Here is a 25,115-nt window from a genome sequence, read left to right as displayed (position 1 = left end):
ACTGGTCTATTGACACGTAGATCCCAGTATTAAAGCCATCTACAGGCAAAACGTTGGAAATTCTTCCATTACGGAGGTGACTGAGAGGTTAAGCGGTAAAAGCTAACCTGCGCGCTGTGATAGTGAATACCGGGAGTGGGCGTGCTACCCGATGATATAATTTTCTCTATTTAAAACTACTGAACACAGATACCAGGAGTGGTCGTACTTCTGACGCTAAATTCCAAACCTCTTCGTGAGAATTCAAATTAAATAAACGGCCTTAAGAGTTCACAATGGAAGGTGAATTCGATTGAGAGAATGAATGTTTTAATTGGAATGATATTCCAGACGATCCAAATGGTATACCTCTTGAAGACCAAGTTAAAATGGCACTCATAGTGGCATCCCAAGGACTGCCCACAAAAGTCCGCAGTAAGACGGAGACTGATGTGAATGAATGGGTGAACGAATGCTGCCGAAAAGGATGGTTTCCTTCCCACACTTCGAAAAAATCCCTCGTCTTTCTTATGAAAGAGACTGAAAAATCATGTATTAAAAACCTGGCGGAGCTGGCAACAAAAACCTCAACAACCTACAAATTTAGCATTCCAGGCAGGAAAGCTAGAGAGTCGCACGAGAAGGTTGAAACTGTTAAATCACATGCCAGATTACTGGCTATGGGAGGAGCGGTGAAAGGCAGTCGAAAGAAGGAATCAGAACAGTGTGCTGTAGCCAAACGTCCTGACCTGCCTCCGTACCCGGAGGAAAAAACAACTTCTCTGTTTTCTAAAACTAATCCTTTTGTGCCGAGTCCTTATGCAGAACTCTGGAGGCCACCTCTCCACATGGATCAGACAAACCTGAACTCACTGCCGACAGCACCACCTGCAGGTAAACCAGAATATTCAGAAACTGTCAGACTTCCTGCTGCAGGAACAGAACGGGCTAACAAAGCCCTAAAGGATGAATTCGATGAGATCCTGGCCTCGGACGCCTCCTGTGGTCCTCTTGATGAATTGATCATGAAATTGGACAAGTTCAAGCTGGAACTCAGACGTCGCGGTGACGCCTCCCCAAAGCTCAGAGAGGAGCTGAGGCAGAAAGTTGAAGAAGTGCAGCGTGAAGCCAAATGTCACTTCCAATATCAACTCGACGAGTCCTGCAGACGTCACGATCAAGCTCAACAATTAGAATCACAACAAATGAGACAGGAACTGGCCGAACTCCGCCTCCAAGTGAGTACGCTTGCCCTGAATGCTCTACCCTCTTGTTCTACAGAACCAGCCCCAGCTTCACCTCCTGCACCGGTGATGGCTAGACCAACCACCCGTTCTCAAACCAACATCCAGGCTCTGTGGGTCCAGAAAATCGACCCCGTTTCAGGTTGCTCTATAGGTCGAGTCTATAGACCTTTCCCTCCTGGAGATCTTAATTTTCTCATTTCAGGTCTTCCAGCAATTTCCGCTGGAGGACAGAACTGGCTTGCAGCAGTGCAGCGTGATGCGATTGGTCATGATTTGTGCAGTGGTGACATGCAGATAATTTTGACTAAAACTTGTCCACAGGCTATGTTAGCTCAAATATTGCGGGACACCAGATTGAATGACCTTCCGAAAGAGCATCCTCTGGAAGGAGAAGACTTCGGCCTCATTGAGAGAGGTTTGACCATGCATTTTCCTCTGCCAGGGTGCATTGTCTTTGACTTGGTGTTCATTCCTAAAGCTGAGGAAGAAGCAGCTGATTTTGTTAATCAGGCCAAAACTGAATATAACCTCAAAACAGGTTTTCCCTCACATGCGAGTCCATTTCACTCACAGGTCTTCCGCTCAGCCATTTTGAAGGGTGTTCCCAAAACAGTCGTGTCTGCCATGGAAGCGAATCCTGACATGGGCGAGGCCGACATTGACAGATGACTTGCTCACCTCAAACATCACCTGAGGAGACATGCTAAAGACAAAGAGTCAAAGGTAGAAAAACAAAAAACCGCAGTCTCACAATTGACTAACATGCAGTTGCAGGGTATCAAAGCACAAGAGGAGCATTCCTCCTGCCCTGCAGCAAGTCCTCTGTCTGCCAATCCGGACATGGTGATGTCCATGGCCAGTCTTGGGGTGGGGTGATCGACCAATATGGAGTCTGTTTTTTCTGTGGCAATTCAGGTCATTGGGCATGTGATTGCCCCCACAGAGGCGGATTTTTCAACCAAGGGCATGGTCGTGGACGAAGCATTCCCCCTCGTGGTGGACCTGCCAACCAACAACAATCAAGATGGCAGCCCAGAGGTCCCCACCCTCGACAAGCCCTCCGCCACAGTGGACAGCAGGTACCAAACCAGCAGTGCCTGCCCCCTAGTGGACAGTATCCGCAATGAAGATGCCCTGAACCCAGAGACATAGGCATGCAGGAGCCTATGATCACCATGACGGTAGGAGGAGTGTCCATTCCCTTTATGGTTGATACTGGAGCTCATTTCTCAACTCTCCAACAGCTTCCTCCTGGCGCCTATGTCACTGACAACGTGATACCACTTGTTGGGTTCAAGGGTGAAGAAATTTCCCTGCATATGACTTCGTCAATTGTTGTTGATGTTAACAACCAAAGACTTTCACATTCGTTTATTTTGGCTCCTACTAGTCCAGCTAACTTGCTGGGCCAAGATCTGCTGATGAAATTGTGTCCGCTCGTCAAGTGTTCTGCGGATGGGCTTTTGGTCACATTTCCTGACGGCTCTACCACTCATTGGATCATTGCTACTGACTCTGCCTCAATATTACCAGTTTTCCTGCCTGAGGCCATTTTGTGTGCCTCTGCTGACATCTACTCGGCACTGGTGGATATTGACTTCAAACCATGGACTGATGTTGAGAAGTTATGGTCGCTTTGGTCACCCTGGGTTCGTAACCTCCGCCCCTATGACATGGTTTCTGACTTGTTGCATTGCACCTTGTACTATGACAGACATGATGACTCTGTATTCCAGGAAGCCTTCTGAGAGGTGGATGGCTCTCTTTGGGAACTAAAGGTTCATGATCTTTTTGTCGGTGGCCAGGGTGTTGCCCGTCTCTTTGACGCCGGAACAGCTGGAATGGTATCAGTTGGCAGATCCTCCTGATCCATCCGTGCCTCCTTGCATTCCCCATATCTCTTTGGCTGTCTCTCCCAAACATACACAGAAAGACTTGGGCCTTTTCGTCAAAGCTTGCGTGGAGGCCTCTGATTGGATCTCGACTCTTCATTCTGATTTGTGGTTTTCACCATCGCTTGATGCATATCGCAACAGCTCTCCGGACCTTTTGATTCCCTCTATTCTTGAACACCGACTTTTGGACAGACACCATGGCAGAGAAACCACCGATAGTGATGCTGCTATTGATCTTTTGGCATCACTTCCTCCCGGACTTTGGACCCAAGGTTCTACAGATGTGGGCCTTTGCAATGTTGCCCCTGTAACATTTGACATGACCCCAGGTCCTATTTGGATACCACAGTATCCGACCAAGGAACAAGGTCGATTGGGAATCACGGACACCCTTGACGGGCTGATAAAGGCTGGTGTCATTGTCGAAATACCACATTCTCCTTTTAATACTCCCATCCTGCCTGTTGACAAGAAGGACACGGGAAAATTTAGGATGGTTCATGATTTGAGAGCTATTAATGCTGCTGTCACCACTCCCACTCTTCCGGTTCCAAATCCACATGCTGCACTGTCTCAATCGTCTCCTTCTCACACTTATTTCACGGTGATTGATCTTGCAAATGCTTTCTTCAGCATTCCGCTCCATCCGTCGATGAGACCTTGTTTTGCTTTCACCTGGAACAACAAGAGATACTCTTATGATCGATTGCCTCAAGGCTTTGTCCTGTCACCTGAACTTTTCAATGCCTGTTTGAGAGACCTCCTTACTCCATTGTCTCTTCCCCCTGGTGTTCTTTTGGTTCAATATGTTGATGACCTCCTTCTGGCTGCTCCCTCGGAACAAGCCTGTCTGACTGCCACACATTCCCTCCTCCTGCGGCTGCATGAGGTTGACTGAAAGTTTCTAAGGCTAAACTTAGGCCGTTGTGTTTCCCGGCTGGGAACAGGCCTCTCGCCTTCTCACAAAGAAGACATTCTGCACTCTCCCAACCACTCAATGTCAAGCAGATGCTGGCATTCCTTGGTCTTTGCAATTACTCTCGTCATCACATTCCTGATTTCTCTGACTGCACACAACCTCTTTGTGCTATGGTCAACCTTGTTGGCATGCGAAACCTTACTGCCACATTGGACTGGACACCTGCTGCTGAAGCAGCCTTCTCACACCTCAAATTCTGCCTTTCGTCTGCAGCCTCACTCGCTATCCCCAGATATGATCGGATGTTGTTTCTGGATGTTGCTGAAAAAGCATCCAGCCTTTCTGCTGTGCTTTTTCAGAAGGGGGATAGTGGAGAACGGATTGTTTGCATGTATGTTTCAACTCCATTGGACAACTATGAAAAACGTCAAATTCTATGTTCGTCTTTGGCATCAGCCCTCGCTAGAATAGTTCAGAAAACTGCACATATGGTGCTACATCATCCATTGACAATCAGAACTCGACATGACACTGTTCAGTACATCACAAGTCAACTCTTCACCATGACAGGTGGACGACAAAGGAAAATTGAAGCAGTCCTCACTCAACCACACATCACCACACTTTGTCCACAGTGGAATCAACATGGCAGAAGGACTGATTGAAGGAGAACCACATCACTGTACAGAAAGAATTCAGAAAGACAGAAAACCAAGAGAAGACTTGTACGAGCAACCACTGACAGACCCTGACTTGACACTGTTCACAGATGGATGTTGTTTCAAAGGTATTGACGGCCTGCAATCAGGCTATGCTGTTGTCTAATACCAAGATGACAATTTCACAGAATTCAAAGCAGAAAGACTTGACGGACCACAGCCAGCACAAAGAGCTGAAATAGTCGCAGTAGCAGAAGCGTTAAAGCATGCTGCTGGATGAGCTGTAAATATCTTCACTGATTCAGCTTATGGTCATCTTGTTGTACATACCGCTCTAAGAGAATGGCAAAGAAATGATTTCCAGACAGCACGGGGCGGCAGTGGCTCAGCGGTAGAGCAATCGTCTTGAAGACAGGTATGCCCCGCAATCAGGTGCTCCCGCCAGAACATCCAACTGAGTGTGAGTCGACGGTGGGAGGTGTCGGCTCACCTCCTAGCCACTGCCGAGGCGCCCTTGAGCGAGGCGCCTTTGAGCGAGGCGCCGTCCCCCCTACAAGCTGCTCAATTTGGGGCGCGTTACAGAAGCCGCTGCCCGTCACTCTGCCTCCTGATGTGTGTAGTTGGATGTGTACCTGTATGTACTAACTGCATGCCTATAGGCCCCCTTGTGTGTTGTGTTCAGGGGGGCTGTATGCTATACTAACCTAAGTGACAATGTAATTTCCCTTGCGGGATAAATAAAGTATACTCTCTTCTTCTTCTTCCGGTAGTCCAATCAAGCACCTGGATGACGTAATGTATCTCCAGGAAATGTTAATGCTACCGAAAGAAGTAGCAGTAATCAAATGTCAAGGACATTCAAAGAAAAAGGATTTTGGGGCACAAGGAAATGATGCTGCAGATGCAGCAGCTAAAAAGGTGGCAGGATATCGGCCAGCACTTCAACTCTCGGTGAGTAATGCAGAACTTGAAAGTCACATAACGAATGAAATGATCCGACAGTGGCAGGTAAAAGCAAGTCCAGAAGAAAGGAGTGTGTGGAGGTCCAAAGGGGGTGAGAAAGATAAAAGATGAATTTAGAGAAAAGAAGGTAAGCCAGTTCCGCCTCAAAAACAATTGAAAACTTTAATTCAAGAAGCCCATGGACCATGCCACGTAGGCACGGATGAAACACTGAGACGACTCCGTGACTGGTGGCATCCGTTCATGAGAACAATAGTTAAAAGTGAACTGCAGGACTGCAGTGTTTGCAACAGACATAACTGTCTGCCAATGACCAAACCACCTCCAGGGGTGCAGGATCAGGAAGTAACAGTGCCTGGTCAGGTGATTTCAATGGATTTTACTGACATGATTAAGTCGGTGTCAGGTTACCGCTATCTGTTGGTGATAGTGGACTCATTTTCAGGGTGGCCAGAAGCTTATCCCTGCAAAGCAGAAACAGCTGCTTCTGTTGTGAAACATCTTGTGAATCATTATATTCCGACTTATGGGTTTCCGAGGAAAATTTGATCTGATAATGGAACTAATTTCAAAAACAAACATCTTCAACAGGTTGAACAAATGTTGGGTTTGAAACACACTTTTGGTTCCGTGTACCATCCACAGTCTCAGGGAAAGGTTGAGAGAACGAACAAAAACATCAAGGAAAAGATGGCCAAGGCTTTGGCCTCCACCTCGATGAATTGGCTACAAGCCCTACCAGTAGCCCTAATGAATGTCCGCATTTCATTGAATTCCTCCACAGGCTGGACTCCATTTGAGGCTCACACTAACAGACCTTTTCTGGCTCCAACAGCTCCACTGGAACCTGACCCAACGATCCAAGGCCCAAAAGGTCTCCAAGAACTAACCATCAATTTTTCTCACTTGACAGGTCAGCATGAGTAGCCCCCGAAATGTGTGAATGTGTGTGAATGTGTATGGCTGAGGGTATTCAAAAGGAATTGGTCTGAACCTAGGTGGACAGGTCCCTATCAAGTCACTGAGCGAACGGGAACTGCAGTCAGTTTGCTAGGTAATGGGGGACACCTGGTTTCATCTGACGTCCACCAGGCCTGCAAAGACCTCAAAGGGAGTCGCTCTCCCTTCTTCACAACCAGAATGCTGCTAAAGGTGGTGACGACCACCGAACATGGGTCCCAAGTGAGGACGTCGAGCATCGGCTCCAACTGAGGACAGCGTGTGGTGGGTTGGAGGTAGCACAGGCTATAATCCATTCCTGTGTCTCCATCCCGGGTTCAGGCAGTCACCCAGGTGACTGACCCAAGTTCCTGAAGAGACCCCAGCGGTCACGGAGCAGCGATCAAGAGCAACGCCCTCAATCAGCGTTCCGGACCAGTCCAACCCAGAGGAAAAGGTGCAAGACCTCCCTCTCATATCGTCAGTAAGATGGGAACAATAATTAAAACAACTGTTGGATGTATTGTGGTAGTATCATCCTTGTATTGGATTGTAGGTTTTTTCTCTGAACCATTTAAGGCATTGCCCAAAAATCGCTATTTACATAATAAGATGTCTGATATTAACCTTTGGTCATCACAACTTGACAGACATTGCCTTGATCACAACATTTGGTACCATTATGCATATGGCGCAGCAAAATCATTAAACCGATCGAATTGTTATGTTTGTTCTTTTATGCCACATTCCTCCAGCCAGCCCCTTTACATGGAGTCCGTATGACTCCTGAGGCAGCCAGGTGTGCAGTGCAGCAGTCTCTTATGGGACCCTGTGCTGCTGCTACTGACATCTTAGAAAGATTAGATGATGTTCTGCAGTCTTTTAATACCTGTTCGATCCGTCCCCTGGCATATAACGTAACAGGCACGTCCAATGGTTATCGTGTGCATCTTCAGAGGACGAATCATTCAGTGTGTTTGAACAGCACGACGGGTCATACACCTGTTGGTAGACTTGATCACCGATATTGTAACCAGGTTTTCTCCTTGCTACCATGGGATGTGCGATGTGTCCTACCACCTTTACCGGACATCATGTGGTTGTGTGGGAGACAAGCCTATAACACTCTGCCCTCACAGTGGACCCATATGGGTGTCAGATCATACTGTAATTGTCCATCAACCCTCTGTGGCTTATCAACATCATGGGCGTTATCGCTGGGATGTTCTAACATTTATACCACCTACATTTGCTCTCTATGATCTGACGTGGGGTAGTAATGTCCCTGCAGAATACAGATACTGGAATGTAGGAGATCATATTGTCCACTCTTTATTTCCTGCAACTGGGATTGGTAAATTAGCCTTGAGAATTGAGACCATTGACTATAGATTCAATTCATTTGTAAACGTGACTTGGTGTAATCCAAGGGTACAACCGGGAAATAGATGCCATGAGAGTAATGTTGCTACAGCATCGTATTGTCCTTGATCTTTTAACCGTATCTCAAGGTGGAGTATGTGTCCTTATCAATCAAACCTGTTGTACTTATATTCCTGATGAAGTTCATGAATCCATTGAGCCCCGACTGAAAGGATTGGAAAACTTGCGTGATGCTGCTGCTCGAGATGGTATGTCTAACCCCTTTTCATGGGAATGGTTGACTTCTGGTTCCAGGTGGCATATTTTGTTAAAGTTCCTAATGCCTGTTATTGTTGTTCTTGTATTAATCTTGTGATGTGGAGAAAACCTTGTGGTGGCATCTTCTGATAGGATGAGAGTTAGGTCATCCCATGTGAACACCTACTAGAAAGGGTATAAATATTGTATGTGTATTATGGCTCTTTGCACACAGCTTGGAGTTTCTTTCCTGTTGGGTCTCTGTGCCCAGAAATTTCTGCAAATAAAGTACTTTATGTTTTTGCAACTTTACTTGGTTTTGTCCTGTTTATTCAACTTCGAAAAGAAATTGTCCTAGTTCAAGATCAACGAATACGCCGAAAGGCCTCGAGGTCAGCCGTCCTCCAGGACCAGGTTTTCCGGCCTTTACTTCAAGGTTCTCTCTCCTGGGTCTGTTCTGGGAACAGGTTCCTCCTCCTCTTCATCTCATCACTCCTCTTAAAACATTTGGGTGATTTCAGTAATCTGAACAGTTCAACAGGTGTGGTGTCAGATGATGACAGACACGTTTCGCGTCAGGTGGGTCACCCTCTGTTCTCAACTGATCTGTTGTGAACAACAGACTGGTCCCCGTTGCTCCAAGGGCTGCATCCTGCTGTCGTTCTTGTCTCAATGTTGAAGTCTTCTGCCATGTCTCTGAACTCCTCACTGTTGACCAGGTCAGAGGGTCGTTGAGTCGTGCCCGTATTAGACCGGTACAACCTCCATGATGAGCTGATTGTGGTCATGGAGATGCCAGTCCCCTACATGGACCTGATTGAAGTTAAATACATATTCTGTGTGCTTTTTGTGTGCTTACTGTGCTGTGTGTAGCGTAACAGAGATCGCAATTTCCCTGGTGGAAATTCTAAAGGGATTAATTAAGTTAAAAAATCCTCCTAAAGGGTTTAATAAAGTTACTTACTACTACCACTAACTGGGACAGTTTATCTGTAGAACTCCAGGGGGCGACATAGAGCCATTGTGACGCCCCATCTTCGCACTCACAGCAGATCATTAAAAAACACTTGAGTTACTAACAGTGAATGTGAAATGTCGTCTGGCTGGAGGCCTCACTCATTTTCAGTGCTACATGAATGATGAAGATGAAGAAATGAAATAACAATTTCTGTACCAGAATGTTGTCAGAACTATGTAAAGAGATTTTAATCAACCTTATTCTCATGTCCATTACAGTTCACATTCATTAACAAGTAAATATGTTCTCTAAGAAATTATCTGAACTCTGACCCCGATTTATAATCTATAACATGTTCATGAACACGATGAATAAGTAGCATAGGCGAAAAAATGAACGTGAACATTAAAAATTAGTGATTTACTTTTGTATAAATTCCACCACAGGGAAAAAAAAAATTGTTCAATCAATCACAACACCCTGTTTCACACAATGTAAAGATTGTCCAATCTGAAAATCACAAATGAAGACAAATCCACATATATATGACCTGTTCTCGTTCTTCTCTTCAGTCCAGAGTGGTGGACATCGATTTGGATATATGCTGTGGAGAGGTTCACCATATAAATCCACTTTCCTGTGGAAAACAAACAAAAAAAGATTTAAAGGCCTGTAAATATATGAAATATATCATGAACCATATCATGATTAGTTCATGCGTAAAGTCTGATGAAGCATGACATGACTTGTAGGGCACTGTTTGCCAAAAAGGCTCCTTACAAGGTGGTCTTTCTTCAGACAGTTTATTCTTCTCTGTCGGTCAGTAGCGTTAGGTTTTCTGAAATTAGTGCATTTACTGTGGACCTTATGAGTCTGGATCGCCTGATCCACAATGTTATTTGGATCCAATCTGGATTTGGTTTGGTTGGTAGATCTTATGATGATTTCGTTGAAAAACTCAGAGGATTTTAATGCATTACCCATGAAATTAGAATCAACAGTCTGGCAGGTACCCTTGTTCGACTTGAGGGAATAATCCTTTAGAAAAAATAAATAAATAGAATCCAAATTCTGATCTCACTACCCAAATCTAATGGCTTTCTCTTTTGGTCCATGCTCTGATCTTCGATCAATAGTTCCATATTCAACAAACAAAAATAATTTAACTGCTTAGTGGAAATTATATTTATCACTTCTGCATCGCCTCAAGGGATTAAAACACCTCTAATTACATTTTTATGTAGCTGGCTATGCTGTATACAGTACAGAGCAATGTTTCTATGCATCGTGACATGTTGGGGTGAAGTAACGCACATACAGCACATCCTACACATCCACACGTCTACAGAGAGCGCATGCGCCTGAGCGCCCCGTCGAGAAAACTGTGGAAGAGTCGCGACATTTCTCCGCCTCCATCAAGTGAAATTATGAATACAAAAAATACTTCCTGTTTATCGGTTCTGCCTTCAAATTAAAAGTATTTGTGAAACGGGTTATCGTCGCCATAACTTTTAAATGAATTAAATTTTTAAATGGAGGTAATTTTGGTAAGTGGTTAAAAAAGAAATTATAGTTACTCTTGTTTTTTCCCCCCTGGTCTCTGTAGTTATACCGGACGAGTTGAAGCGCTTATTCAGACCGGATGTACAGGTGTATCACAGGTAACTTGTCTAGCGGGAGCCTCGGTGCCGTAGAGCAGTTGTTCACAGACTGCTGTGGAGTCAGTGCAAGTAAGAACATTAAGAACCTGACCCAACTGCTGTGATTTAAATCCTATTATGAACTGCGATGTGTGGCCATGAGACTCGGACCTGTTAGCAGGTGAAACCCTGGAAGACAGCGACGTCAAAACTGTTACTCCGGGGTTTGGTAAGATTTAGCCTCTAAACAAGTTAACGTGAAGTCGTGTGGACAATCTGAAATGTTTACTCGTTCTTCCTCTGCGTTTATTATCTTCACAGGAACTCAACCCCAGTTCAATACTTAATGTTGTGACTAATTTCGGCTTGTTCGCATCATAGCGCTGTCTACAATAGTGGGTTCATAATAACCACGTTCGGTCGCTTTTTATAATTGTTTCCTTAAGTCATTATTTTACGTTTGTAACGCTAGATTAACACATTTTTGGTAGGTGATGTCAAACAATCATGGTTCAGTTGCATCAGTCCTGACCAGTATGGTGGAGTCCAGTCAAGCGACGGGGCCGGCTGTCAGTATCCGCCTCCATTCGGTCCAACTTCCTGTTTGAATAAGTCGTTTAAATTAAAGAAAACAAAAAACAAACACCACACTCATTAATAAATTCTACGTTGGCGACCATTTTATCCAGCTCGCTTATGTAGGATAAATCCCATTCAATACAAATATTAGCGGCGATACATTTATTTGGAACAATAAATGTCAATTCGCTTTTAATTTGAAATTCCAAAGAACCGGAAGTGGAGCGCTGGTGATTTCCGCTAACTTGTCTCATCTGCCAGCCTTTATTTTAACTGTAGCCCACTTGGCTAATTTGTTCCCATGTTACCTGTATTTAAAATAGCGTTTGTTTGTCTCTGCAGCTGCATCGCTTTCAATCCCTCATGCAGTATTTAATCTGTCTGCACCTCCATGTTTTTACCCCGGCGGTAATCACGTGGGGTAGTCCACGCCTGGTGGGGCTACCTTGCTAGGTGACACCGGCTGGAGTCCCCCTTTAAAACACAACTATGGCTTTTTGAAAGGTTTCATGATTCCAGGTGTGTCCTCACAGGGGCGGGGATCCTGCTGGCGTGTGTCGCCCCACGGAGGTGTGACCATGTTGTGCTGGGGAAACGCTTCCTACGGACAGTTAGGCTTGGGGGGGATTGATGAGGAGATAGTGGTGGAGCCGAGGAAATGTGAATTCTTCCACGGGAAGACGGTGTGTGAGCTGGGGTGTGGACACAGACACGCAGCCTTCCTGCTGGAGGATGGGACGGTCTACACCTGTGGATGCAACGACCTGGGACAGCTGGGCCACGAGAAGTCCAGGAAGAAACCAGGTGATTGGGGGGGTTTTTCTTTTTGTGTGTGTTTATTTATTTGTCTGTGAAATGAGTGATCGCTCTGTCGTGTCTCGTTTTGTGTCAGAACATGTCGCCGCCTTGGACGCGCAGGTCATAGTTGGGGTGTCGTGCGGAGCGTCCCACACCCTGGCTCTGAACGACAAAGGTCAGGTCTTCTCCTGGGGTCTCGGCTCAGACGGACAGCTGGGTCTCAATAACGTTGAAGAATGTGTTCGCGTGCCTCGGTAATGTCTTCACACTGATTTTCATTTTTGTTCTGCACCAGTATGAGAGTGAAACGTGTAAAAAAAAAGTGTCAGCGTGTAAATGTGAAACGTGTTGACGTCCACACGATGACACGATCTAACGTCTCCCTGTTAAACGGCAGGAATATCAAGGGTTTGTCCGATGTACCGATCGCTCAGGTAGCCTGTGGTTATTGGCATTCTCACGCACTTTCAAGAGGTGAGTGTTGTCGGATCCGTCACGTCCGTCCCTTCGTTCGTCTCCTCAGGTGTGTCGACATTCTTGTGTTCCGTCTTTTTCTCCCAGGAGGCCAAGTCTTCTCTTGGGGCCAGAATAAATACGGACAACTGGGGCTGGGGATAACCAGACACAACATTCCCACGCCTCAGATGGTCCAGTCGCTGCACGGCATTCCGTTTGCCCAGCTCTCAGCGGGAGGCGCTCACAGTTTCGCCCTCACTCTCTCAGGGGCGGTGTTCGGCTGGGGGCGCAACAAGTTCGGGCAGCTGGGTCTCAACGACAGCAATGGTGGGTGGTGCGAACCTGCGCCGATGTGCGATCGGACGAACCGTCACGAGGTTGTGTTTGGTTCTTTTAGATCGCGCTGCCCCCACCCTGCTGAAGTCCCTCCGATCACAGAGGGTGATTCACATCTCCTGTGGAGAAGATCACACCGCTGCGTTAACCAAGTTAAGTTCTCTAGTTTGTGGCTGATTTGAATCTGTTTTTTGTGATCATAGTAGAATTTAACGTGTGTGTAGGTCAATCGGGGGACGTTTAGGTCCCAGCTGTCTTTTGGATTCAGCCCCCGGTCTGGACAGGCTCTCCCGTGTGCGTCAGTGTTTCAGCCCTGCCCCCCTTCTCTTGTCCTTGGGGACGTCATAACAAGTGGTGTCGCTGATTTTATAGGAAGGAGGTGTTTTTACATTCGGAGCGGGGGGGTACGGGCAGCTCGGACACAACTGTACAAACCACGAAATCAACCCGAGGAAAGTGTTTGAGCTGATGGGGAGCGTCGTCACGCAGATCGCGTGTGGAAGGTGAGGCGTCCTGTCACTCTCTCTGGCTCCGACATTTGTGGGAACTGTTTTTGTTCATTACATCCAGCAAAGCGGTGATGCATCGTAATCGTCCGTGTTCGTGTGTTCGTCCACCACATGTCTTCACAACGGTTGCAGATAGAAAGATGAATGAAAAAAACACATCACATGTTGAATCCGGGGGTGTGGCAGGATGCTGCAGTCTCTGACACATTAGATGGTAACCTTCATTGTTCATTTGTACTGAATCCTCAGTGACCTCCAACCATCTGGTTTCTGTCCCACATCAGGCAGCACACGCTGGCGTTCACCCCCTCCTCTGGAAAGATGTACTCTTTTGGGCTCGGTGGGAACGGGCAGCTGGGGACTCGTTCCACGTGCAACAGGAAAAGCCCCACCCCCATCAAAGGCCCCTTCATAGTCACCTCCGATATGATGGACACAGGTAGGACACGCTCAACCTCGTTTCCATGGAGCTCGACTGTCCCGTTGTTTAATGACCCCCCCCCCCCGTTCCTTTCTGACTGTTGTTGTTTGACATTGCAGACTCAGAGCAGGGGTATTGTGTCAAGAGGATCTATGCTGGGGGAGACCAGAGCTTTGCTCACTATTGCCTCACTGCCAGTGTGAGTGTTCATGAATGGGGGGGGGGGTTCTTCTGCACATCGAACCGTGTCACTGAGGTTTCTTTATCCGCACTCAGACCACAGGAGCTTTAACATCATGTCGAGTTGATATCGGGTTACATCCACACAAAAGAAGGAGCATCACAGATCACCCCCCCCCCCACATTATTGTTGTATCCAGTACAAAGCACAGAATTCACTTGTAAAGGTGGTGTTTGATTTCAGCTGTGCATCAGCTGTACTCTCTAAAGTTCAAACCCGAGAAGCGACGTTTGAATCAAACTGAAATAAATGAATTGTCCTCTGAAACTGGTCAGGAAGGAAGTTTAATGCTGCTGTTCAAGGACAATTCTCTGCTTTGTGCTCTCTAACTTTAGTTTACATAAGGTTATATTTTCATGGAGAGATTTTTACTGCACATTCTTAACTATAATTTTTTATTTTTTTTGTAGAATGTTCAGAGAATAGATGACGTGAGGATACAAGATCTGTACAGGATTTGCACCGTTAATGAGAACCTCATACAAAAGTGGTTGAATCATTCACCTGGAAGACTTCCACAAGAAATCTTCAAGTAAAGTCCTGTTTTCACAAGAACCTTCGCTGAACTCGTGTTCTTTATTGTTATTTGTGTTTGAGTTCAGTTCTGATGGGGTGGGTGGACATGACGTCCATTTAACACCACAGTGATTTAAAACTTTATTCTCATTAATGAAGGACTGTGTACAACTCAGTTTCAAAAAAAGTTTAAGAAGAAGCATGGAGTGATTAATGAGTTATAATGTGGTTAACTCGAGATGTTGCTTTAAAGTTTTTTCTGGAGGTTGGTGTGAATTGTGATCACAGTTGTTGATCTCTCTCTTATGATTCCTTTAGTGAGATTGACCTCGTGTTCTCCTCAGCAAGCTGCCTCAATGGATCTTTCCTGTCAACAAGGTAATCACATGAAGCACATTTATGGGAATTAAAAGCCTTTTTTTTTATTTAAAAAAATGTAAAAAAAATTTTTTTTGTGTTTTTGTTGGGATTATTTCATTAGATTTATTTATTTTTAATTTATTTTTAAACAAAAACAACAGGGACAAAAAATATCGTAATAACAAAAATATTTTAGATGTCATAAATAAATTTTATCAGGCGTCCTCCCAGAATTGATTATATGTTTATGTCTTCCTAGTCATCGTTTGAGTGTGCAGCTTGACTCTAAAGCGTTGTATAGAACACGTGCTCATATGAACTGTCTGCTTCTTTTACAGTCATCCAGATCACTACAGTACCAGCGTCAAGTGTTCAGGGGTAGACATGAACATGGCACGTCTCCTGTTTCACAGAGTTGTTCAGCAAGATCGCCCGGAGATCGCTCAGCAGGTCAGTGGTCGCCAAAAAGTCCAGCTGGTTAACCTAGAAAGTACGGCTGGTTCCTCCACTTCCCTGTTTGTTCTGGATTCAGTTGAAAAGTGTCGAAGTGACGGCTGGTTTCACGACTCGAGATTCTGAGGTGCTGTGAGTGTTTTACCAAAAAATATTCATGGAGAGGCGACTGGAAGGGCAGGGAAAAGTTCACAAGCAGCACTGGTGGCTGCAGCCCTCCAGAACTCCTCAGCAGAACACAGGACGATCACCTCCGTGACGCTGATGCAGTAATTCATACAAAGAAGCCCCGACCGCGGACTGAGGGGCATGAATGAACATACTGCTCAGGAGTTTAACTTGTTTTTAGATCGATCTCATGGAATATTCTGACATTTTGAGAAATTTTTGATTTGATGAGCTGTCAGATATAATTGTCAATAATCAAACAAATGATATTTCATGTAGAATAATAAAGAATTATAATCTAGAATTAGGTAGCATATGATTTAGAAGCTGTTCAAATGCAGGCAGTGATGTGATATTATTAATTGGGCGAGGGGCTTTAACCTTGATTTCATCGTTTCCCTCAGATTGCTGCCAGTCTGGAGAAGAACCTTCTCCCTAGGTTGAGTAACTCCCCTCCAGACATCGAGGCTCTGAGGTTGTACCTCACTCTGCCGGAGTGCCCGCTATTCAGCGACCAAAATAATTATGTGACCATCTCCATCCCGTTTGCCAAATCACTCATCAGCTTGAAAGAGCCTCCGCTGAAGGTGCTCGGTAGGATGACCACGTTTTGTTTTATTCATTTACAGTATTGTCCGCACTATAAGGCGCACCTAAAATCCAGTAATTTTCTCAAAAGCCCACAGTGCGCCTTATAATCCAGTGCGCTTTATAATCCAGTGCACTTTATAATCCAGTGCACTTTATAATCCAGTGCACTTTATAGTGCGAAAAATACTGTAATCCTCTATAACACACATGATACAACAGTTTTACAACAGCTTTAAACTTTTCATAGTTTAGTGTAACATGATTTTTTTTTTTTTTTTGCTTCAGGGTACTGGTGGTCTGGATTTGAGCCCAGTGTTTTCCAGCGGCTGGTTGAGTTGTACAAGGAGGTGGTTGTGTATCTGCTTCAGATGCGTAAAGTGGGGATTCCTTCAGTGGAGCAGAGGATTTTTAGCTGTTTCCTCGACACGTCTCTGCGCCTCCTGGAGGTCCTGCACACGGTAAGAAATGAACCAGCCGTGTAGAACATCTTTAAGAGACGTTGATGACGGTTTCTGCTGCTTCATCAGGTCAGTGAGAGATCAGGACACATCATTCAGTACGATAAATTCTACATCCACGAGCTGGACGACCTGATCGACATCAGAAACGACTACGTCACCTGGATTCAGAGGCAGATGTATCCGTCGGTGGGTCTGCTGTTCATTCCATTCGCACAGATCACTTTATTCTATTAGTCTGTTCAGGCGTTTTTGTATGAATCATTTGTTTATCCCTCCTCATCCTCAGGGTCATGATAGTGTGGTGACTCTGTGCAGGTATCCCTTCGTATTTGACGCCCAAGCAAAGACCACCCTGCTTCAAACCGATGCGGTCATACAGATGCAGGTAAAAGATGCAGGTCAGAGTTCATGTCCAAAATAATGAGTGACAGACGTGGGATAAAGAAAATGATTTGGGGACCAGAGTAACAGTTGAAACCATTCGTTCACATGAAGACGAGCATTAAACTGAACAGAATGTTCTGATCTGTCAAACTGTGACGAAGCAGAACCACCACCGATGAACAGAACTCACATTTTGAAGTGAGACAGATGAGCAGAAGAATCGTTCATTCATTGTTCCCTCGTCTTACTGGTAGATGGCAGTGGACCAGGCGCAGATGCAAAACTTCAGTTCGATGTTCATGCCAGCGGTGGAGTCGGTCAACCCGTGCCTCATCGTCATCGTTAGGAGGGACAACATTGTGGGAGACACCATGGAAGTCCTCAGGAAGTCCAAGAATGTCGACTACAAGAAACCACTCAAGGTAAAAGCTGCTGTTTCACCTGGTAGTGCTGACAGACGATACAGTTAGGTTCATGTTTGAACTCGTCCTCGTAGCCAAACCCAGGATTCAGAAGCTTTTTTAACGAACGTGACTCTCCCTGTGGTGACAAAGCGTTCTGAAGAAGCTGCCAAAAGCTCAGCAGAGAAGCATTTTATCTGCTTAAAAAGACAGGACTCCTGTTTAAGTGGCTTAAACAGGAGTCAGCATTGGATGTGCTGACCATACATCCCATAAAATGTTCAAATGTGCTGCGTTCACACAACTTGGTTTCAACTTCTGCCGATCGAACAAATCGATCACTGTGATTCAGCCCGCCAGCTGTTTCCTGTGTGATTATCGCTCATCCAGACTGGTTCAGCCTCCGGCTCCTTTTTTATTAAACCGGATACGCAAGTTTGTCAGTAATCAGTATAATCTAGTGCGCTTTATAATCCAGTGCACTTCATGTATGAATTTTTTATTTTTTTTAAAAAGGCCATTCATTGAAGGTGGGCCTTATCATCATGTGGGCCTTCTAGTGTGGAAAAAGCTGTACTTTTAATCATAAATAATCTGAATTTATTACGTATTCAAGTTGTAAACATTACAGTTGTTCATAAATTTTTTTTGCTTGTTTCTCTGTTATAACATAAATCCTTTTAATTTGTCGGGTAATGAAAATAACTCGCAGAACTCCATCAATCAAGGATCAAACTATCCAAGTGAATAAAATAAATAATAAAATAAATAAATAACATCAATCATAAGTTGGGACATTAACATTGTTCCAAAATGGTTTTGTCAATGTTAAATGGGCTGAATTACTGCATTGTGGGAAATGTAGTTTTGGTTAAAGCACACTTTTTAGACACTCTGACCTTTTATGGTCTGGTGGGCCACATAAAATGATGTGGCGGGCCACATTTTGGCCCCCCAGGCCTTTTTAAATTGTGAATCATTTGATTGATAGATGATAGATTTATCACTTTCGTAGCGATACGTTTCCTGCATGCAGGTTATACTAAAAGAATTTTGGTGCCATTTTTGTTGAGATGTGTGACCGTGTGCTGTTGTAAACGTGTGCCACGTTGATGGCAGGTGATTTTTGTTGGAGAAGAAGCCGTCGACGCAGGAGGCGTGAGAAAGGAGTTCTTCCTGCTGATCATGAAAGAACTACTGGATCCTAAATACGGAATGTTTCGCTACTACGAAGAGTCCCGGCTCATCTGGTTCTCAAACAAGGTACTCGAGTTACTCGCTTCAGTCGTTGAAGGTTGGGTGTGAAGCTGGACTTCTGTTTAGGATTCAAAGATGTTTCATCTTTTATCCAAGAAGCTTCATTCAAATTCAACCTTCAACCTGTTTGACTTGTGAGTCCAGTCATGGAACGGATTAAACTCTTATTTCGAGGTTCTGCTGTGAGTAAATCAAAGCAAAGAAACATCAGGCCTGTCTTCTATTAAATCATGGGTGTCAAACTCACTCACCCAGGACCACATCAGCATAACGGGTGTCCTCAAAGGGCCAGATGTAACTAATAAATGTAATGTAAAATAAATGTAACTAATCTTTAATGTTAAATTACTCTGAATTCATTATTTAACTTACAAACATTACAGTTGCACAGAAAAAATGTGTGGCCGGAAATATTTGTCCCCCGGGCCTTGATTTTGACACGTGTATTAAATGTTTAATGATCATCATTGGTGGTGTCTTGCAGACTTTTGAGGATCATGACTTGTTCAACCTCATTGGGGTCATCTGCGGTTTGGCCATCTACAATCTCACCATAGTGGAGCTCCACTTTCCTGTGGCCCTTTACAAGAAGCTCCTGAAGAGGAAGCCGGCGCTGGATGACCTGAAGGAGCTCACGCCTGATGTGGGAAGGTCAGACCAAGGATCAGTCACCACAGAGGACAAATAGTAACAGGAGGATAAATGTTGAACATATCCTAATCCTAATAATTTCCCGTCGGTGATTAACAAAATTGATTTGATCTTTAATCGTAATCTTAAAAGTGTGTATTCCTGTCTCCATCTCAACCAGGAGTCTGCAGATGTTACTGGATTACACAGAAGATGATTTTGAGGAAACATTCTGCTTGAATTTCACGGTAAAATTATTTTCAACAAGTGTCCTATAGTTATTGTGTAATAAACAGTTGTGACAGCTGTTTGTCATTGTAGTAACATATAACTATTATAGTTTGTATTTAATCCAGATCACAGAGGACAACTATGGCGCGACAGAGGTTTTGGAACTAGTACCTAACGGCAAAGATATCACTGTCAATAAATCAAACAGGTACGTTTGAGCGTGTTTACTTTCCTACAAAGCAACGACAAGAAAATCGTGTGTCTATTTTAATATGTGGAGGCGTAGATTATACAGAGCTGCTGCTGTACTGAATAAAATATGGGATGTTTACCAGTCAAAACGCAGATGCACTTTGTGTCTAATCATTTGATTGATTTTTTGTGTGTGTGTGAAAGCAAAGAAATTGTATATCCCTGTAAAAACAATACTCATACCGTTATAAAACATTAAAATAATTTCAGAATGTGAATAAATTAACAATTGTAAAAGTCAGACAAGGAAATTCTAAATAAGAATTAGACATTACAATAATTTAATAATTAGTTTAATGGAATTGTTTTATAGTTATTACCAATCTTCTTCATTTTAAATGCCAGATCCACACAAAAAAATATTATTTTCAAATTAATTTATTCAAATCATGTGGTGAAAATCTGGAATTTTGTCATTACCTATATTGCATAAATTAAAAATGTTGCAATGGCAGTTTTTTTTACTTCCAAATTGCACATCCATAATTTAAAGTGATAGAATTTCTTCATCCTAAAAACGTGTTAAAAGTTAATTTTTGGCATAACTTCATGTTAACTTCTAAAAAGGGTTTGATTTACTGTTAGTAAATATCATAGTATGAGTCTGAGACTTTGAAAATGTTCCCTCTATCAGTCAGTGGGAATAATCTGTCCACATCTCAAAGTCTCCTGATTTGTTAACTGCGTGCATCTCATAGTTTGTTTTAAATTGCTTATTTCTACGCTAGAGGAAAACTTCCACAGGTCCTTCTTCACTCTTGTAATTTTGTAAATATCAACATTTTATTGTTATTGTATATTACTTTAAATGTGAAATGTAAAAAAAAATCATTTGACTTTACGTTAACTCCCTCTTTCTTCCTCTAGGCAGGAATTTGTCTGCGCTTACGTCGACTACATTTTCAACACCTCCGTGGCCCCGCTGTTTGAGTGCTTCTATGCCGGCTTTCACAAAGTGTGTGGTGGAAAGGTTCTGGAGCTGTTCCAGCCAAATGAACTACAGGCCATGGTGATTGGCAACAACAACTACGACTGGATGGAGCTCCAAAAGGTCTTGTTTCATTCATTGGAGACACGTCACTCCACAAAAAGATTTGTAATACAACCTTAAAAGAGCATTTTCATGGGTTGTCTTCAAAGCAGGACTGAATGATGTAAAGTAGAGCTGCTGCTACAAGGCTTCAACAGATTTAAATGATTTTAGTTATTTTAAATTGGGATCATTTGATTTATGAACTCAGTCACAGAACGGATTAAACTCGTATCTCAAGGTACAACTGTAGGTGTCACAAAATATCACTGTTTCTGTGAAAAGAAATAATTCTGTCCTAAAATAATTTCAGGTTTGTTGTTAACCCTGAATCTAGAAATTATGCTTTACAAGCAAATGAATAAAAGTAAATATTAATCATCTCAAATTTTGTCAGAGCCTGAAGTAACTGTGTTGTCTCCACCCTTCAGACTACTGAATACAAAGGGGAGTACTGGACGGACCACCCCACTATCAAGCTCTTCTGGGAGGTTTTCCACAATCTCCCTCTAGAGAAGAAGAAACAGTTTTTGTGTAAGTGCTTGCCCACCTGTTTGACTTAAAACTAAAACTATCAGGGACCGCGTTTGGTTCACATTTGACCTCTGACCTCTGACACTCTACCAAGGCCTACATCCCAAGGTGGGGCTCACTGGGGATTGGAAATATTCAGCTCAATTAGAAATGGGGTGTTTTTAATTGTCATATTTCTCAAAACATTTCTGAAAAATATTTGACCCGGTCGTCTGTGGACGCCTCCCCTTTTAAATGATAACAAATGCGTCAGTATTTTACCCAGCGTTCAAGATAAAAGGCCTTCAGTACACCCCTAGATAATTTACTGAATATAGAATTTTTCTGTGATTCTCACATTGATTTGCAATCATTTAAATTCTTCACAATTGATCTAAATTTCAAATTAAAAACTTTAATTCAGCAACAGCTTTTCAACAAACCTAAAGTCTTCACATGTCTTTGATATTTTTTTCTCCAGCCCAACATTGCAGCTCATTGTCAGATGTTCCACATCCAACAATTTCTCCAGAAGGGTTTTTTGTCTCTTGTCTTTAGTGTTTCTCACAGGAAGTGACCGCATTCCCATCCTGGGCATGAAAAGCCTGAAGCTCGTGATCCAGCCCACCTGTGGGGGGGAACACTACTTACCTGTTGCCCACACCTGCTTCAATCTACTGGACCTGCCCAAGTACACGAGTCTGGAAACGCTCCAGGAGAAGCTGCTACAGGCTATAGATCACAATCAGGGCTTTAATCTGGCCTAAAAACACACAGCGGTGGTAATCTCTGCCCAGACTAGCGCTGACGGCCACATGGCCAAACGCTTTGGAATTGGTTCTGGAAATTGAACTGTTTGAAGAAGCTGCAGACACTCACCACTACATAAGACTGAGAGTTGCATTTTTAGACTCATGTAAATCTTAAGTTCCATTATTCATTTTTCCCATGCCATAAAAGTATTGGACTCAATTAGTTCTTGTTAATTCGCTCTTATTTATGTTTGAATATGATGAGCATAATGAAAACTACTGGACCAGAAACACACAGCGACATGAACACCTTCATCTCCACTGAGCTGCTAAACGCTGCTGGACTAAGTTCATGGTGTCGTGTCCGACCCCCCCGTCCCCCACCCCAGGATGATTAGCTTCACTCCATACGCTGTAGATCAACTCTTCATAATCCGTTGTGACATCTGATTGAGGGAAGAGTTAAACGTTTGCTCACATTCTGTGTGGATTTTCTTTGGCTGTAGAAATAAAATCAGCACAGCCACATAAATGGTTTGTTTCATGTATTTGTACGGATGGTCACCTTAATTATTTGTCGTTTGGTGGTCATTGCAGTGTTATTGCCTTTTTTTGGAACTGCAGCTTAAAGTAATTTTGACGGAAAACAATTGTAGATGTTAAAAAATGTCCCTGTTCATGTGATGTGTTCAGGTGGTAGGCAAAGGGTCACTCTGACAGCATATTAAATCACAAGACTAAAAAGACTTACCATTTCTACATTTTAATGATAACCTCATATTACACGATATGCACACAGTGGAGTAATATGGCCCTGAAGAGGGGGGGGGGCAAAGACAGATCAGAACTGTTGATCCTCTAGTGGGTCAGCTCATAGTGGACCAGCTTATAGTGGGATCCACAGGAGGGACAGCGCTGGGCTTCTCCCTCGTGGAGCCAGAACCACACCACAGCGGTGTTGTCTTCCTCACCTGCAGGAAACCACCTGATGGGTCACTCGGTTTGTCACGAACACACACACACACACACACACACACACACACACAGCTGGATTCTGCTGCCACTTACACACACAGCCCACCATCCTCTTGGTTCCCACGCAGGGAACAATGTGAGGCTCCTCCTTGGTGCCGGCGTACTGCTTGGGCTTCAGCATGTTGTAGGGGTCCTAAAGGGGGGGGGGGTGTGAAGTGAGTGAGAAGGTGTGAGGGTTCAGCTGGGTTATCCCCAGGTGTTGACTGGACTACCTGTCCCTGCTTCAGCGCCTGCAGGGCTCGTCTCTCCAGTCCGGTGGCCTGATCCTCGTCTGTCGGAATTCCTGAGAAGAACAGCAGCGTTTAGAGCAGGGGGGTCAAACTCATTTTCACCGGGGGTCACATCAGCATAACGTCTGTCCTCAAAAGGTCAGATGTAACCAATAAATGTAACTCAATGTTGTTTAAAATTAAGGTAACTACTGTTTAATGTTAAATAACTGAATTTATAACTTATTCAAGTTACAAACATTACAGTTGCTCAGAAAAAAATGTTTCTCTGTTCTAACATAAATCTTTTTATTTGTCAGGTTATTAAACCCACAGAACTCCATCAATCAAGGATCAAACTATCAATGAATAAAGAAAAATAAAATCAAACACAAGTTAGGACAGTAGCTTCTTTCAAAATGCATTGTGGGAAATGTAGTTTTTGATCAAAGCACACTTTTGACCTATTTATTTTTAGACACTCTGGCCTTTTATGGTCTCGCGGGCCACAAAAAATTATGTGGCGGGCCACATTTGGCCCCCGGGCCTTGAGTTTGACGCATATGGTTTAGTAGGAGACGCTCACAGCTTCAGCAGCCTGAAACACCCTGTGTGTCCCCTATGAGCACCCGGGCTTCAGGCCAGCAGACCAGACAGCCTGGGGGGGGGGGGTGTCTCTGTCAAAGGCCTGCTTAGAATTAAAGTCCAAATGACCTTCAGTTGGGAATCAAATGGTTTTTTTTTACATACAACCATTTTCTGTCACATGACAATGTAGCATTTAAAACAAGAGCATAAATGTAGTTTTATTACTAAGAAGAAAACATTCCTATTTACCATCTTTACACCAAATAAAGCCGAGGTCAGATGACGTCACGCAACAGGCGTCGCTCCAGATGGAGTTCTAACATTTTTATTCCAGCGCCCAACATTCACAGCCGTCGGTGGTTGGTCGTGTCAGTACTGCGGCTCTGTGGTGTCGGTGGGGGCCCCTTACCTCCTGTGGCCAGGGGTCTGACAGCCGCGCCGCCTCTCAGCCGCAAAGCTGCGCAAGTCCGCAGAAACACGCGTCCCGCCATTCCCGCGACTCCCGGTCCGCGTCCGGCAGACAGACAGACAGACAGACAGACAGACAGACAGACAGACAGACCCGCAGCTGTCAACTGGCCTGAGGTGACCCCCGGCAGGTGAGGGGCAGACGATCCGACCAATAGGAGCTGACAGGTGTGGGGGATAGCCAATGGAAACACGCAGCGGGACCACGTGGTTTAAAAAAAAAGAAAATTAAATATTAATCTTGAAACTAGTAAACAGTAAAAGAGTTCCACCCACACTAAAATCTCATGACTGTCCTGGAGTTTCTCATCTAATCTAACTTTATGTTCATGTTTATCTTCATATTTTCATGTTTATATTCCCGCCTATGAAGATGTTTGTGTCTGTCTGAAAATTATTTCCATTCCCTTTCCCACATGAGCAAAATTAACTTTTAAGTTCATGCATTCTTTTAGTGGAAGAACCTCTCAATTGTGAGTAAATGTAGAACCGGCGTCTTGCAGAATGAATCATGATTTCCTTAGTCATCATCAAACTTTGTAATGTTAGAGTGGGATCTGTTTTACACTGACAAGTTTACTCAAATCAAATTATGATTTAGTCTTATTTACATGGAGACCTCATCTTCTCTATTCTTTGTATTTTTGTAGCTGAATA

At 44.0% G+C, this 25,115-nt stretch overlaps 2 protein-coding genes across 6 annotated transcripts; one reads left to right on the top strand and one right to left on the bottom strand.

Annotated features, from left to right (window-relative positions):
- The first annotated feature begins 10,858 nt into the window (after positions 1-10,858).
- Positions 10,859-22,378, top strand: herc4 (HECT and RLD domain containing E3 ubiquitin protein ligase 4). 5 transcript variants are annotated; one of them, XM_068327070.1, is made up of 25 exons: positions 10,866-11,048; positions 11,141-11,214; positions 11,932-12,202; positions 12,291-12,450; positions 12,594-12,670; positions 12,758-12,979; positions 13,050-13,141; positions 13,361-13,491; positions 13,782-13,936; positions 14,038-14,117; positions 14,570-14,691; positions 14,994-15,053; positions 15,374-15,485; positions 16,061-16,250; positions 16,533-16,705; positions 16,775-16,894; positions 16,995-17,093; positions 17,347-17,514; positions 18,613-18,756; positions 19,235-19,401; positions 19,562-19,628; positions 19,737-19,819; positions 20,731-20,914; positions 21,325-21,427; positions 21,965-22,378. In XM_068327070.1, exons 3-25 carry the CDS (start codon positions 11,977-11,979, stop codon positions 22,171-22,173), a joined length of 3,144 nt encoding a protein of 1,047 aa, XP_068183171.1. In that variant the 5' UTR covers positions 10,866-11,048; positions 11,141-11,214; positions 11,932-11,976; the 3' UTR covers positions 22,174-22,378. The 5 variants fall into 5 exon arrangements, with proteins under 5 accessions (XP_068183172.1, XP_068183171.1, XP_068183170.1 ...); XM_068327071.1 differs by lacking the exon at positions 11,141-11,214 and having other exon boundaries at positions 10,859-10,909; XM_068327069.1 differs by lacking the exon at positions 11,141-11,214.
- A 518-nt stretch (positions 22,379-22,896) lies between these two features.
- Positions 22,897-24,605, bottom strand: cox5b2 (cytochrome c oxidase subunit 5B2). The gene is made up of 4 exons (XM_068327074.1): positions 24,400-24,605; positions 23,406-23,476; positions 23,227-23,326; positions 22,897-23,129 (listed from the first exon to the last, which is right to left on the bottom strand). The coding sequence occupies exons 1-4, from the start codon at positions 24,479-24,481 to the stop codon at positions 23,017-23,019; spliced, it is 366 nt and encodes a 121-aa protein (XP_068183175.1). The 5' UTR covers positions 24,482-24,605; the 3' UTR covers positions 22,897-23,016.
- Positions 24,606-25,115: the final 510 nt, after the last annotated feature.

This window comes from Antennarius striatus, chromosome 11 (assembly GCF_040054535.1).
Source record: "Antennarius striatus isolate MH-2024 chromosome 11, ASM4005453v1, whole genome shotgun sequence".
In the NCBI taxonomy this organism is placed as follows: Eukaryota; Metazoa; Chordata; class Actinopteri; order Lophiiformes; family Antennariidae; genus Antennarius; species Antennarius striatus.
This window is presented reverse-complemented; position numbering and strand designations above follow the sequence as displayed.